The 15,627-nt window shown below is 39.8% G+C and overlaps 1 protein-coding gene across 2 annotated transcripts in view; it reads left to right on the forward strand.

The window, feature by feature from the left end:
- TUBGCP3 (tubulin gamma complex component 3) overlaps nucleotides 1-15,627 on the forward strand; it is a gene marked incomplete at its 5' end in the record, with an annotated part of 50,626 nt that overhangs the window by 20,646 nt on the left and 14,353 nt on the right. For both annotated transcript variants that reach the window (XM_084266612.1, XM_084266613.1), the window contains 5 exons: nucleotides 2,243-2,368; nucleotides 5,835-5,903; nucleotides 10,322-10,454; nucleotides 11,838-12,004; nucleotides 15,230-15,340. In XM_084266612.1, coding sequence (XP_084122738.1) covers nucleotides 2,243-2,368; nucleotides 5,835-5,903; nucleotides 10,322-10,454; nucleotides 11,838-12,004; nucleotides 15,230-15,340 — 606 coding nt within the window. The remainder of the gene's footprint in view (nucleotides 1-2,242; nucleotides 2,369-5,834; nucleotides 5,904-10,321; nucleotides 10,455-11,837; nucleotides 12,005-15,229; nucleotides 15,341-15,627) is intronic.

Here is a 15,627-nt window from a genome sequence, read left to right on the forward strand (position 1 = left end):
TGTTCCTTATATAGATCAGATTATATATGGCAAAGGAAAAGTAGCATAATAGATTTTTCTAGAGGAATTTGGATAGTGAAAAACTATGGACTTCACTGTGGACTTCATTACTTTTCTGTGTAACTTTCACATCAAATAGGCTAGTTTGAGGTCAAAAACTATTTTGGTTTGTATTCCTAATTCTGTTAATACCGAGTTTGATTATTCAGATGGTTTGTGGTCAATAGTGCTTTTTCCTGAGAACTTTGTCTTCATTATTTTTGTGAAGTCAGTTATCTTCCATCCTCCTTCCTCACTGGCACATTTACAGAGCTGCTGGACCCAGTGGAGATGAAGTTATTCGGCTGACTAGAGCCAGAACTTTTCCTGATGAACAAGGAGGACCAAGGCCATACCTCCTGTAGCTGCGTTGGCTGCCCGTTAGGCAAAAAGAGTAGTCAAAGCATGTAGCTTTCCTTCACTTGCACTAAGAAAATGTCATTGTACAGAGCCTGATTTTTTTTTTTTCCCAGAAAAAAACACGCTTTCCAAGCTGCTGTTCTTGCCTGGATATTTTCTAATGTCAGTGTTAATATTTGGTCTGTTGGTGACATTTAGCACTGGGTAAGCCAGCAGTTTCTTATTTGATCTGAGAGATAGAAACGCAGTGAGACTAAGCCATTTGTGCCTGTTCCTTATTTGATTCCAGCAGATGTGTATTGAACTTAATGTGTGCCAATTACTCTGTAGCTGCAGAATTCTAAATAGTTCTTCTGTCATCTTTTTACTCTCTCTCAGATATAAGAAAGAAGCTCTTCCCTTTTGAGGGTGGTAAGGCACTAGAGCAGGTTGCCTAGAGAGGTGGTAGGTGTCTCTTCCCTGGCAGTGTTCAAGGCCAGGTTGGGCAACCTTGTCTAGTGGAGGGTGTCTCCCCCCATGGCAGGGGGATGGAACTAGATGGGCTTTGAGTTCCCTCCCAACCCAAACTGGTCTATGCTACTTTGGTTTTAGCTGCGAGCAGAGTTTCTAACTGTGTCCAATTATGCTTGTTTGAGCCATAATTTATTCTGTAGAAGTTTAAGCTGTGCATCTGTAGCTAAACAAGAGGGCAAGCTACTGAACTCTAGGCTTACAACCAAATGCTGATACCTGGTTCAAACCCACACTACTGTGTCTAACGCACTGTAACTGATTTTTATCTTAGAGAATGCCTGTACTGCTCACTAAAAGGCTTCATAAATGAGCTGGATTTCTAGTTCTTTGGCGGTCCATTTCACTTGCTACTGCACTTCCTTGCTTTTGGTCGGACTGCTCAATCTAGCTCTCCAAGTTCAAGTCGTAGAGAAGGGACAGCTATATAGTTGTAAAGGCAGGCCCAGTTGCTGTGGACAGAAGTCAGTCTTTGCCTCCTGGCCTAACCTATCAAAGGATTTGGATAAAAAAAATCCAAACAAATTTTGATGATGGTGTTCTTGTGTGTTTGTGCTTCTACATGTGGTAGAAGCAAATAGCAAGTAGGAACAAGAGGAACAGAGATTTGTGTTGGCAATTTAAAGGACAAAACATGCTGATTCAGGTGAAAACAATAGTAGCACTTAAATAGGGTGTTGGGAGTAGGGCAGGCTTGCAGGTTGAAGTGAGGTCCTTGGTATAAGAAAAGTTAAAACAGAAGAGCTCAGAGGGGCATTAAATAGCTGTTACTGGTGAATCAGACTTAAACTGGGAATTTGGGTTCTGAAAATTTTGGTCCCTGATACCTAGTCTGACACTGGGTCTTTTATCTTTTAAGTTTGTTTCACATGTAGTAGTAACTAATTAGGTTTCTTCATTAGTCCATCACTGACTCATCTTCTACAAGCCTAATATTTTTAGGTTTGCTGATTATCATGATAAGAGAGTGTGATTTCACATCATAAAATGCTGGATTTCTTCCTCTCTTCTGAAGACCTTTTCATTACTGCCACATTTGCCTAATGGAAAAAAGAGTGAATGAAAACTGTTACATTAAGATTTCCAAAAGGGAAGGTCGCAAAGTTGCCAGCAGTTAGTTGTTAGTTGCTGCTGCATTTTGAACACTTAGGAGTATAAATTGAATGCTAATTACATGACTGTCCACTTTTTTTTGTCACTATATTTATGGGTATAAAATGATTCTGTCCTGAACTGGCTTGTATTATGAGAAAGAGGGCTTTTTATGGAGAAGCAAGTATTGTCGTAGTAGCTTTGACTTAATTACAAGTTACTCTTTCTGTTACCTTTGTAGGTGAGCTTGTCCAAATCTCTTAGAGATACTACGAGTAGACTTGCAGAGTTGGGATGGCTACATAATAAAATAAGAAAATACACAGACCAGAGGAGTTTGGATCGTGCATTTGGACTTGTGGGACAGGTAGGTCAGCTAAAAATTTGATTTTGCTTACAAGATTTTGGTTTTGTTTGCCTTAGAAACTCCTGAGTAAATTCAGTACTAGAATGATGTGTAAACTTTGGAGCTTCAATCATTCATCCTTTTGATTTACTCCTTTTATGGAGTGGCACTTTCGGTGTGGGTCATAGCCTGAAGGGAAGGGAAAAATGTTTGCTTTTGCTGGTCATAAGGAGGAATTGCCCTTGTCATTTGTAGTCTCATACATAGATTCCTTTTCTTAATATATTTTTTTTTTAAGCTTGGGGTTTTTCTAAGTCCTCATGCATGTTTACAAACAAAAACATTGCTTAACTGGGATGGTGGCATCCCTGAGCTAACTAATCACCCATTCATTTGTTAGTGACCTATACAGGAGACACTCCTGTCAGCTGATGTTGACGTTCATGTGTTAATACTGCACTAACTTACATAAACTGCAAATACCCCATTATCTTCTGCCCTTTCTTTTGAATACAGCATCAAAAGAATATTAATTTTTGTTTTTATAGGTTTCATCATCATGATTTGTAGTCTACAGTAACTTCACAGCTGCTGTAATACCCAAAAGCACATTTACTGCTAAGGCATTCCCGTTTCCTCTCACTTGCTCCCTCTGTAAAACTGGATATTATCCCTTCTGAGTCGACAGAAATGTTATCCTTGCCTCTAGCCATAACATCCTACCTAATCTGCCAAGAAATTGAAGTGCTTCTCCCTTCAATCTAATTTTTCTTAAGAGGTCAGTAGAGACACTGTAGTGCTTCCTACTTTTCTAATGTTTTATTCTGTTCCCTTCTGTCTCTTATTCTAAGTAACCCTTTTAGTTACATATAAATTATTATTTTTGTAGCGATCCAATGCTGATTTCCATGTTTTATATGGTAGTGCTGCTGTATATGCATTTTCCTCAGGCTCTCCCCTTAATATATGGGTGAAGTTTCTTATTCTTTATCTAGTAGCTTCCTGCTTATGCTTATTTTCACTGTCTCTGGCTTTAATCTTCAAGTTTACAGCAAGGGGAGAACTTTAATTCTTCAGTGAATTTAAATGTGCATTATCTTAACTACCATATGCAGGTTTCAGATCCTGTGCAGAAGGCTGTGCAGTTAGCTAGCTGAATCTGCATAGCTCTAATGCTGTTAATTTTGCTTGAGGCAAGCACTTATATGGATACTTCTAGGACATAAGTATACAAATAAAAACATATATTCTGTTCCTGCTGTCAGTGTTGGGGCAAAACAAGTATATACCATTGCTCTTCATTACTTTTATAGCCAACGATTCCAAGTGCTGCACACAATGCATTAATAACGTAGCATGAGAAGATACTGTGCATTCTAAAGCATCTTTTGCTTAATGTTCTGAAAGAATGCTTGGGTAAACCCCTGTTTAAACTGCATGTAGGATAAGACATCTGTCACCTCTTTATTATGATTCTGGTGACTGTTTTTTATCGTGCAAAACCAGGTATTGGCAATTATTAGGAGTTGGAGATACAACAATATGCTGCACTTTAACACTTCTGCTGCTTAGTGTCCAGGTGCTACTTTGCCCTCAGGAGAGGGGAAAAAATTAAAAATCTGCAATGGAATATAACACCTTTATAATACCTTTAATTTTGACATTTTGCCTCTTTTAGATCCAGATGAGGTAGGTAGTGGGCATTCTAATTTTCCTCTTGAACAAACATTCTGTTTCTTTCCTGAATTCTCTTTTGCTGTAGGCCAAATCAGAATTCTAGGATAATGTCCAGTTTTCTGTAATAGTTTGGGAAACAAAAATCTGTAGTTTGTGATGCAGGAATTGGCACTGGATGTAAATTTTTAACTTCTAAGGCTTCTCTCAGAAGCTGATGGCCAATTATATCCTAAATCCTTTTGGCTTCTGAAGTCAGTGATGACTGTTCTTGTTTTTTGACTAAATGTGTAGTGCCTTAGAATGTTTTCTTGGAGGCTCTACTCTGCCTTCTGTCTTGGCAAGTGCTACTTTAATAGGTTCAAAACCGTACTGAAGAAGCAAGTGAGAAGAAATGAAAAGTGGACTTAAATGTAAGGGGATTTCTTTTTGCCCTTCAGGATCCTCTGGAATAAAACGAATTTCAAAATTCTTTCTAATTTATAACATTGAGTTGAAGAGAGGAACCGTCTTTCCTTGTAAAGGACACAATGGCAAGATTAATGATTTTTTTTTTCTAGGCTTCTTAGCCTCTTAGCAGAAAAGAAGATTTATTTCCTCCTGTGCTTGTAGTAATGATTTATCCATTGTACATACTCTAGTGAATGAATACTTTAGGCTTTGGGCTCTCTGTGAGGGTTTCCTTATTTTATTCCAAATTACTTTATGACGGTTTTAAAAGTAGTTGAGGGGGAAGTCCTGGGGAACTTCCAATTTTTAAAAAGTCCATTACAATAGATATCAAAGTTGTTAGCTGAGAATTGGTTAAGAAATCAGTTCTGAAGAATTAGTGTGTGTGCATGGAAGTACTCTTCAAAACAAACAAAAACATTTTAAAACTCCAAAAGGTGCCTAAAGTCCAAAATTTTCAACTCAGTCCAGAATTAATGAGCCATATTTTTAATTTGGTTTTAGAAAATGCCTTGCAGGATTATTTTTTTTCTGTCTGTATGTTAGGTTAAGAATATCAGAAAACAAAGCAAAATCCTGGGACCCCAAACTGCAAAACTATTCTTTACTAAACAAGTGTTCTTTCAGTAATTAATTTTAAAAATGTATGTATTTATTTTTAAACAACCCAAAGTATCTGTGCTTAGAACTCTTCTGTACAGAAGAGTCTTTGTTTAGTTCAGGCCTGTTAGCTGCTGCAGATCATATAGATTTCTTAGGATATGGTGAAAAATTTTATTTAACTGTCAAATTGATAAAGGCCAGAATTTGAGAGTTCTTTATCCAGTAGCAGAATACTGGGAATATTCTTTTATATGAGCATTGTTTTCTCATTTGTCATATAGTCTATACTATAAATATGATGGTTACCTAACCTCTGTGTTGTGTGATTAGAGGCCTTCCTAAAATTAAATCTCTCTTACTTTACTACGTACCGTATTTTACATAATTATTAAAGAAAATTTCTTTTGGGTCTTGTTATGATTTGCACACCCCATTGCTAATTACTGTCTTTACTGAGATGATATATTGGGTGAGTTATGTTTAATCTGTTGATAGAATTAGGACAACAAGAAACAGAAAGTGACCTGACGATGAGTACGTGTTTTTGGGAAAGGTCCATGCATCTCTTAGGGAAGGATTTGCACGTTGACCAGTTTCCTGAGAGTTGGCTTTTGTGCTGAAACTTGTAGCTTGATTCCTTTTAGGAAATTTCTAACTACCTCCACAGCATGGTGATAGGATAAAAGTTACTGTACACTAAACCAGAAAGATTTGTCCTGAATATTTTTTTTTCCCTTTTCTCTCTTCTTTTTGCTTATAGAGCTTTTGTGCAGCCTTACATCAGGAACTTAAAGAATACTACCGGCTCCTGTCTGTTTTACATTCTCAGGTGAGTTAAGGGGTTCTTATGTAACTTGCATATTTTTGCTTTACATTTATCTGACTATCTCCTGAAAGGTATACCTAGGTATGTATGATCTACAGTGGTTTCTATTGACAGTGGATGCAATTCTCTAACTCATACATTTCTTGCTCTTTAGATTTACACAACAAAGAATGTTTTTCTCTTAGACATTCAGTTACTTGCTGTATTACATAAGCAAGGAATATAATGTATACTTCCAAGCCTCTGTCCCTTTTTTGCATCCTTTTTGTCAGCTTCATCTTGAGTGATCTTTATCATTCAAATCTCAAACAGGATGACACATCTTTAAAGGGGAAAAATACATATATTTTTGTATTTCAAGCAATGCACCATTCATCAGCTAGTAACAACACTTCTTATTCTGTCTGGGGTAGTTTGTGTGTTTTTCTTGTCCCTTTTGTTGTATTGAGTACGGTGTTTTGTTTCAGTGTTTTATTATTTTTCTGTTAAGCATAGACCAACCCACTGCTGAAAATCTTGCAGTTCACCTGCAAATATTTATAAGTATGTGCACCTGGAGGCTAGCTCTAAAATAAAAATTAGGTTGCTTTTTTCTTCTGCTTGCTTTTTTTTTTCCTATGGGACTTTCACAGGGTTAATTATTTGTAATTGAGAAAAAATCATTTTGAGAATTGACCTAAAGTTATATTAAAATGCCATTTACGTTCCAATTTCAAAAAAGTCTGTAGCTGAAGTCATAGGCTTTCAAAGCATCTATTCCTTTTCACTCACTCCATTCTTGAATTTTGGCATGCTTGTCATACATACTTCTTGCTTGTTTTTTCCTGACTACTCTTCAGTTGCTCTTTTTGTAATTGTTTCCCACTTCTTGACCATGAAAATATTTATTACTACTTTGAAACACAGTTTCCCCTGCCTTTCTTACTATGCTAAGCCTTTCAAAAGAAGACATGAGCCTGGTGGGAAGGGTCCCTGTAAGGGGAGAGTGAAAGGAAAGTTCTGGCATCGCTTATTTTCAAACTGCATTTGCCTTTGTGGTGGGTTGACCCTGGCCAGCAGCCAGATATGCACCCAGCTTCTTGCTCACCCCTGTCTCTTGAGGAATGGGGAGGAAATGGGAGGAAGGCAAAAAGACAAGTCAATCAACTTGGTGACAGTTTAATAGGGAAAGCAAAAGCTGGGTACACCAGCAAAGCAAAGTAGGGATTTCATTCCCTGCATCCAATCAACAGGCAGATGTCCAGCCCCTTCCTGGCAATCAGGCCCCTAGCATGCTTAACAGTGGCTTGGGATGATAAACTCAGTACCACAAATGTCCTCTCTTCCTCCTTCCCCATAGCTTTTCTTCCTGAGAGAACCTTTTTGTCTTCCATATGTTTGGAAATGGTTTCCAGAATTAGTTGCTTTGTCAGCATCCCAGGAATGAGAGGAATCTCACTGGTGTGTAGTTACATGGATCCTTCTTCTTGAAGGAGTGATATTTCCTGTCATCAGGAACCTCCTTTAATTCACTATGGTGTGGCAAAGATAATCAAGGGAGGCCTTGTAGTGACATTGGCCAACTAACCAACTAATGGGTGCATCCCATTGGGTCTCGTAGACTTAGGTATATACAGTTTGTTTAATGTTCCCTAAACTGATTCTACTCCACTTGGAGTAAGTCTCCCTGGTTATGAACTTCCCCTCTGATCTCATGTGATATCTGCTATTCCCAACAGCAGATCTTACAAAAAAAACAACCCTAAAGCATAGAAGGTATTAAGTACCTCAGTCTTTTCTATTTTCCCAGTCACCACTTTCCCAGCACCATTCAGTATTTGGACCCAAATTTTTCCCATTCTTCCTTTTACTGCTTTTCTTGTTACTCTTCATGTTCCTTCTCAGATTCATCTCCAGTGTTAGAATCCATGATGTATTGACAACACTGTTTAAATGCATTCTGGTAGGGAGCATCAGTTCAGTGTTTGTGATGTGAACTTTTGCTGCACTAGTGGACTATAGTTTCTGGGGATGTCCCTCAGCACCTGGCTGAAGAGGATCCCAGAGGTATGTTACATTTGATTTTTCAAGAAGTCCCCAGCAACATTCTTTACCAAAGGCTGTGAAAGAAAGGTAGGAGATCCAGAAGTGGAGGAGAGATTCTCTTGTGACTTGAAGGCAGGGAAGCACAAGGTCACACTGCAGGATGGAGAAGGGTCAGTAGTGTGCACCAAAGACAGGTGCTGGCACTGGTGTTTCCCTTGATGGTCTGGAGAAGGTAAGGCAGAGTGCAGTCTCCCAGTGTGACCCTGATGGCTTGCTAACATTGGTACTCTGGGTGCTCTGACCGTGGCAAGGGACAGCATAGGTGCTGGGGAGCCCCAGTGTGGCAAGTACAAGGGTTTTTACCTAGAGGCAGGCTAACAATACACTGCATGCTTCTTCGGTGCCGGACTTGGCACCAGCAGGTCCAATTTAGGAACGACTTCAGTGTCCCCGCAGGTGGCTGTCTGCACTGCTGGGCTTGACATGTGCTTTGAGTACCATGGAGATGTGTTTGGAAAACTAGGCAGCAGATGCCAGCGTGATGCTGGAGTCTGCAGTCCTAATGGTGGCCTTTTGGTCATAGGGGAGGTATAGACTGAGGAGGGATAGGGTCAGCTAAAAGGATCAGGTGGCCTGTGGCTGTGGCTTTGAAACTAAGGAAGGATAAGTGAAACACAAAGTTATGTGGTTTGGTGGGTGACTGTGAGAGGGAAGAAGGTACTCTCTGAAATTAGCAGGAGGTTGCTATTAAACAGAGCAGAGTAGCTAACTTGCAGATTTGTTTTCTTACTATGTCATGGCAAAAGGCAGTGGCAACAGGTTGGAAAAGGGACTGTACAGAATTTGTAGAAGGCAGATCTGTAAACTGCTATTAGAAGGGCTGAGCAAGTATGTGTCCTCTGACATACTGAATGCTGCAGCTGGGCTGCAAGGAGCTTAAGGGGGACAGACTGCAGAGAGGGGTCAGCTTTGCCTGTTCTTGTACAGTACATCCTTTTGTCATTATTTGGGATAGAGTGATAGTTCATCTAGCCAGGGGACTGACTGAGGATGGCAGTTCTTATGTTCATAATTGGAGCAGAAATCTTTAAGAAAGAAGTCAGCATTCTCAAGGCTTATGCCAGATTATCCTAGAGGTGAGCTCAATGGCTTGTCAATTTTATTTTTAAAAGCAATGAAAAACAATAATCTGCTTGTTTGAAAGACAGTTTTGTTACATAACTGTACATTTCAATTACTTGAAAACACATGGAAAACTGGATCTTGGAATTGGGTGTGTGCTGCATTCCTGTATTCAGGAAATCATAGGAGCTGCCAGTTTAGGAGTTGGTACCTGCAGTTCCAGTTAGCAGTTCAGGCATAGTAGTACATAACAAGAATCTCATTGAAGGGTCTTTTCCTTGCAGACTTCTTTCATGTTGTCAGCTTATTTAAAAATACACCTCCACAATGAAAGATGCAAGTGTATCATCCCTTCATTGAAGGCAAAGGGTGGTTCTTGCTCATGTATCTCTTATCATTGCCAGTTTTCAAACAAAAGCGAACAAACAGACCCAGGAGGATCTAGAAGCTAATGAGTTTAATTGGCTTTAAGGCTGAGCTTAATATGGATGAGACTAGTCCTGTCATATACAGGAAGTGGAGCATCTTTTCCAAGAGTTCATCTGCGGGGACTGCTTTAGGAACTTGTTTCTGTATTCTTAGGTTATGTTCTTGTCCTCCTTACCCCATCTATAATTGTATGAGATCTGCATTTGCATCTCAGATTCCAATGTCTGGCTTTGATTTTCCACAGTGTTGGAAGATTTGTACTAGTCACATTATTAGTTGTTCTCATCATAGTTTGAATGTTTTGGGGTTGTTTTTTGGTTTGTTTTTTTTTTTTCTTTTCAATGGTAACAATTTCTTAATCTTACTATATAGCTAGCATGTCCTGATGGCTTCTGGAGGAAGGCATTGAACAGAATTTGTCCCATGTTGAACTAAAATAAGCTCTCTGTGCAGTAATAAAAGTTTTACCTCCTGCACCCTTCCTTTCCTTTTAGGTGTTTCTCTTCTGAGCATCTCTTTGGACTGTATGTGCTGCCTTTTGGGATCACCGCTCTCTTTTGCTTCTCTCTGCTTTTGTGACTGCCACATTGTTTTCCTTAATTTTCTTGGCCTTAGTGCTCTGTCTGCCCTGTCATACTTCTACTTGTCTCTGTCCTTTCACCTGCACTTGATTCCTTATTTCTCAGGTTTTGGCCCAGTGATTAAATGAGCAGACATCTAATACTGGGCATTCCAAGCATATTAGTAAAAAGCCATCTTAAGAACAAAAACAGTGAAACACCAGTTCTGCTTCAGTTTTGCTGGTTTTGTTCCTTGATATGCCTTTCTGTTTCTAATTTCACCAGTTGCAACTTGAAGATGATCAGGGCGTGAATTTGGGACTTGAGAGCAGTTTAACGCTTCGCCGTCTTCTCGTCTGGACATACGATCCTAAAATAAGGTTAAAGACCCTTGCAGCACTAGTTGATCACTGTCAAGGTCTGTTTAACATCAATTTAATATTTCTGGGGAAGTTATACAACTTTGAGTGGTCGTACATGCCAGAAGTGCTTATCAGGAATATTATTTTTTGAAAGAAATATCAGTTAATATTAACAAACATTAAAATTATTTATTAGAAATGTAAAAGTAGCTAATCCAAAGGATTGGCTCTCTTCGTTTAAAGTAAAAAACCCTGATGAATTGTAGTGCTGTTTTGACACACTTATACACTTAAACCTTTCTGGTTTTTGGGGTTTTTTTACAATAGAACACATTTGAGAAATCCTTCAAATTTTAAGCATGCAGTTTTCATGCTGTTTTCAATTTATTCAATTTTAGTCATCTTTCAGGGAATGTTACATTGCTAAAAACCCCACAAATGCACTATGAAATGGTTGGCTTAGTCTCCTTACTGTATATGAGTACTACGCCATTCCTCTATATACGGTGGCGTATCAGAGTCGTTTGCAACTTGCCTGCAGATTCATGTGAAACAAGGAGAGTTCTGCAAGTAGTGTGTGGCTGTGAGGCAGTCCGTAAGACAGTGCGGAGGGGTGCTGTGGGAGGTGACCAGAAATTTGGCCAGTAACTGCCCCACAGGCTGTGCTTCTCCCTGAGGGTGCTTCAGCTTTGCTGTCTTTGAAAGCAAATGGAGATTGTGGCCCTTTGGAAAGAGGACCTTAACCAAAAAAGCTTGCAACATCTATTTTACCTTGGTTATTGGAAATGGTAACAACTTCCAAAAGAAAAAGTGAGCTTTACTTTCAAGACATTCAAGATGCTTTTGAATTCTACAGCCTGTGCTGCAAGGAACCCTTAAGCTGTGCAGCGTAGCAGCACAGTGCAACAAGTGTGGGGGGTTTTTTTACCTATGAAGCCTCTTACTTTTTCAATTGGAAGAAGACAGGAGATATTACTTAGAGAAGCTATGGGGAGAGCTATAATCAAGAAGCAGGGAAGATGTGCTTTGTGTGTGTGTATGCACACCGAACATTTGAGGGAGAGTCACGTACAGGAGAGAAAGAAAACATAGTAAGGCTCCTTTAACGCTATTCTGGTGGGGGCAGTGGGAAAGAAAGGAAGCATGAAGTCAATCTCTGTGTGATTTGATGCCTTGAAATTTGCATTCCTCCAAGCTACCATAAAAAAGCCAGAATATGGTGTCAGAGAACTCTGCTTTAGTACTTCAGTGAAACTAATGATTCATACCTTAGCCTTGTCAATATTAAAAAAACGTACTCTTCCTGTATTTTAAAATTGCTCTTCAGCAAGCTCTGAGTGACATATGACTAGCTGAAATCAATGGCTGCTGAATTTAAGTGTGTTGTGTATATTTTTCTCCTTTATTCATTTCTGTTTCTGTCCCTTGTGATCTTACAGGGAGAAAAGGTGGAGAATTAGCCTCAGCAGTTCATGCCTATACAAAAACAGGAGATCCCTACATGAGATCTCTGGTTCAGCACATTCTTGGCCTAGTATCCCATCCTGTATTGAATTTCCTTTATCGCTGGATTTATGATGGAGAACTGGAGGATACATACCATGAGGTAATGTATGTGATAGAATAAATATTTTATTTCTGTTCATTTGCTTTGTGGGAGTATAATCTGTGGGAAGCTTAAAGGAGAATTTGAAAAGTAACTGTGATGACAACATCTAACGAGGAAAGGCTGAATGAACTGGGGCTGTTCAGCCTTGAGAAGAGAAGACTGAGAGGGGATCTGATCAGTGTTTATAAATATTTGAAGTGTGGGACACAGGGGGAAATGGGCAGCCTCTTTTCAGTGGTCTGTGGAGACAGGACAAGGGGCAATGGCTGCAAGTTGGAGCACAGGAAGTTCCGCACCAACATGCGGAAGAACTTTTTCCCAGTGAGGGTGACAGAGCCCTGGGACAGGCTGCCCAGGGGAGTTGTGAAGTGTCCTCCTCTGGAGATGTTCAAGACCTATCTGGGTGCCTCTGTGTGACCTGTCCTAGGGAACCTGCTCTGGCAGGGGGTTGGACCTGATGATCTCTCGAGGTCCCTTCCAACCCCCACAATTCTGTGATATGAGTAAGTAATACAGTGACAGCATGAGATGTGCCTCTTCATGGACTCAGTGTGATACCTGGAGGTTGCAATGATGCAATATGGTTTCTTCAAAGAATGGTATCATGGGTCTGTTTAGTAGAGATAGAAGGTGGACTAGTAATAGACCCTTGCTTCTGAAGGGAAGCAAAGTCATCTCTATCTTTTCTTGCTTAGAGTGTCAATGCAGAGCTCTTTGTAACTGGTTAGAGCACAAGCCTTGTATTTGGAATAAAGTTCATAATATTCTACTCTGACTACCTTCTGTTATCCTCAGCTTCAGAAATAACTTGGTTTTTTCGGATTGGGTAGAAGTTTATGGTTCCAGAGTTCCTCTAGAAACTATACAGTTATTTGTTCTGACTTCTGTGAGTTTTAGTAACTGTCCTTTTTCCTTCTTGGAAATGTTTTTATGCCCTTTTAACGTCTCATGAATCCTTTTCCTGTCTTCAATCATTAGAATCTTGTTCTAGTGACCTTTTTCGTTTGTTTGTTCCAAGAAGCCAAAGAATTTTATTTATTTTTTTATTTTAAAAGAAAATAAGCACTTCTGAGACATGTCTGAGTAACTTTACTTGAATGTGACATATGCTGTTGCATTTCTGCAGCTGTCCATCTAGGTCAAAATTTCAAAATCCATGAAAGCCATTTTAATAACAAATCTTTAAGGTCAGCATTAGGAGACTTGTGTGAAATATCTATGAATCTTTATAGGTAGAAGTGTAAAATACTTCAATTTTTTTTAAGCTACTCCTCAGACATGTTGCTTTTTTTGGGTTTTATAGTATTCATTAGCTTTCAGTTCTTTGTTTAAAAATGTACATGTGCACTGTACGAGTGTTCTCAATACTGAAGATCACTGCTGGATGTGGCATCCTGAGAGCTACAATTTTCATACAATAGGCACAGTTTTTGAACAAAGACAATTGACCATTCTAGGTGGAAATTATATTTGGAGGTAATTAAAAAAATTGTTGTCCAAAAAATCTTTGACAAGATGAGGACAGAATCCATCCACAAGTCATGTGTCAACAAAACTTAATCATGTTGGTTTCAGTTTCTTGCAAATCAAAGTATTATTTTGTGTGGAGCTGAGAGCCCTTACCATTTGATAACCAGTTCAGTTGCAGGATTACTGTGGTTTATTTTGTTTTGTTTTTTTTCCTGCAATTCTGCATCTGTTAAAATAAGAGGCAATTCAAAGAGGCTTGAGTGAAAATAGAGCCAGTAAAATAAAACATATTATACTTATATTCCAAACTTTGTCTTCTACCCTAACCGCAAAACTAACTGCTGGAAAATGCTGTACAGTTCTGTATTTCATAGTTGTCCTTGTTCTGGCCAGGCCAGAGTCAACCTCCACAAGCAGCCAGCCCAGGTGAGTTGAGTCAGCCCAGGCTGTTTCCACACCACCTGACATCACTTCCCCATAAAAGGGGCTGGTTGGGGATGGGCACTGCTGGGTCCTTCACAGAATGACTAGGTTGGAAAAGACCTTTAAGATCATTGAGTCCAACTGTACCTGTCCTCTACTAAACCATATCCCTAAGCACCTTGTCTACCCTTTTTTTGAACACATCCAGGGAAGGTGATTCAACCCCCTCCCTGGGCAGCCTGTTCCAGGCCCTGACGACTCTTTCAGTTAAGAACTGTTTCCTAACATCTAATCTGACCCTGCCCTGGCACAGCTTTGTGCCATTTCCCCTTGTTTTATCTCCTGTCACCTGGCTGAAGAGACCATCACCCACCCCTCTACAACCTCCCTTCAGGTAGTTGTAGGCAGTGATAAGGTCTCCCCTCAGTCTCCTCCAGACTAAACATCCCCAGCTCCCTCAGCCACTCCTCATAGGATTTGCCCTCCAGCCCCTTCACCAGCCTGGTCGCCCTTCTCTGCACTCGCTCCAGGACCTCGATGTCCTTCTTATGGTGAGGAGCCCAGAACTGGGCACAGCACTCGAGGTGCAGCCTCACCAATGCCAAGTACAGGGGCACAATCACCTCCCTAGACCTACTGGCCACACTATTTCTGATACAAGCCAGGATGCCATTGGCCTTCTTGGCCCCCTGGACACACTGCTGGCTCATACTCAGTTTGCAGTCAACCAACATCCCCAGTTCCTTCTCTGCCTGGCAGCTGTCTAGCTACTCTGCCCCTAGCCTGTATTGCTTCACAGGGTTATGTCCCAGGTGAAGGACTCCTTGTGTCTTGCAGCACTCTGGTCAGTAAGGTACTTTGTGTTATCACCGGGTGTGAGTGTAATTGGCTGTTACTGTTCTGCTTTCACGGTGCTTTTGTCAGTAAACTGTCTTTATCCCAACCTGGGGAGGCTCTGTCTATTTCTCTCTGGGAGTGAGGGTACCATGTGTGGTGCTCAGCTGCTGTTTTGGGCTGATCCACCACAATAGTGGATGTTTTACAGACAGTACACTTTGCTTTACCAGAGGTAGTCAAGGTTTCATAACATAAGAGATTAAACTGTATGAGTGGTTCTTTAACTTTTTTCTTCAGAGCTCTTATTGGTCAACATATAATTTACATACTAGTTGCCAGGGCAACTCTGCATGGTTGCCATGATTTTTTTTAATATTTTTTTTCAGTTAAAGGAACAACTCAATATTTTTACAGTTTTCTGAGTACACAAATGAGACATTAGGAGGTTGTTTACATTTATGTTCTGGCTTTAATATTTATTTCACTTTACAGTTTTTTGTAGCTTCAGATCCTACAGTTAAAACTGATCGGTTGTGGCATGACAAATACACTTTGAGGAAATCAATGATCCCTTCTTTTATTACAATGGAGCAATCAAAAAAGGTATGAATTCAAAAGTTAATCCTCTGATGTGTTTGCCCCATGCTGCTGTTTAGATTTCCATTAAGAAAATAGAGACTAAATTTAATGACAATAAATAGTCAGAATTTTAGAATTGTTTGCTGAGGAAGACTATAAGACTGTTTCTCCTTTCTGTACTCTAACTGATAATCCTTAAGGAGATCTCAAGGAGGGAAAATAAGTTTGTATTTAAAACCTTTTTAGCTTAGCATTGAAGTTCTGGATTGCTGGGGTTGGGATTGTGAAGCTAAGAGCACAGAAAAATGACA

This window comes from Gallinula chloropus (assembly GCF_964237585.1).
Source record: "Gallinula chloropus genome assembly, chromosome: 1".
In the NCBI taxonomy this organism is placed as follows: domain Eukaryota; kingdom Metazoa; phylum Chordata; class Aves; order Gruiformes; family Rallidae; genus Gallinula; species Gallinula chloropus.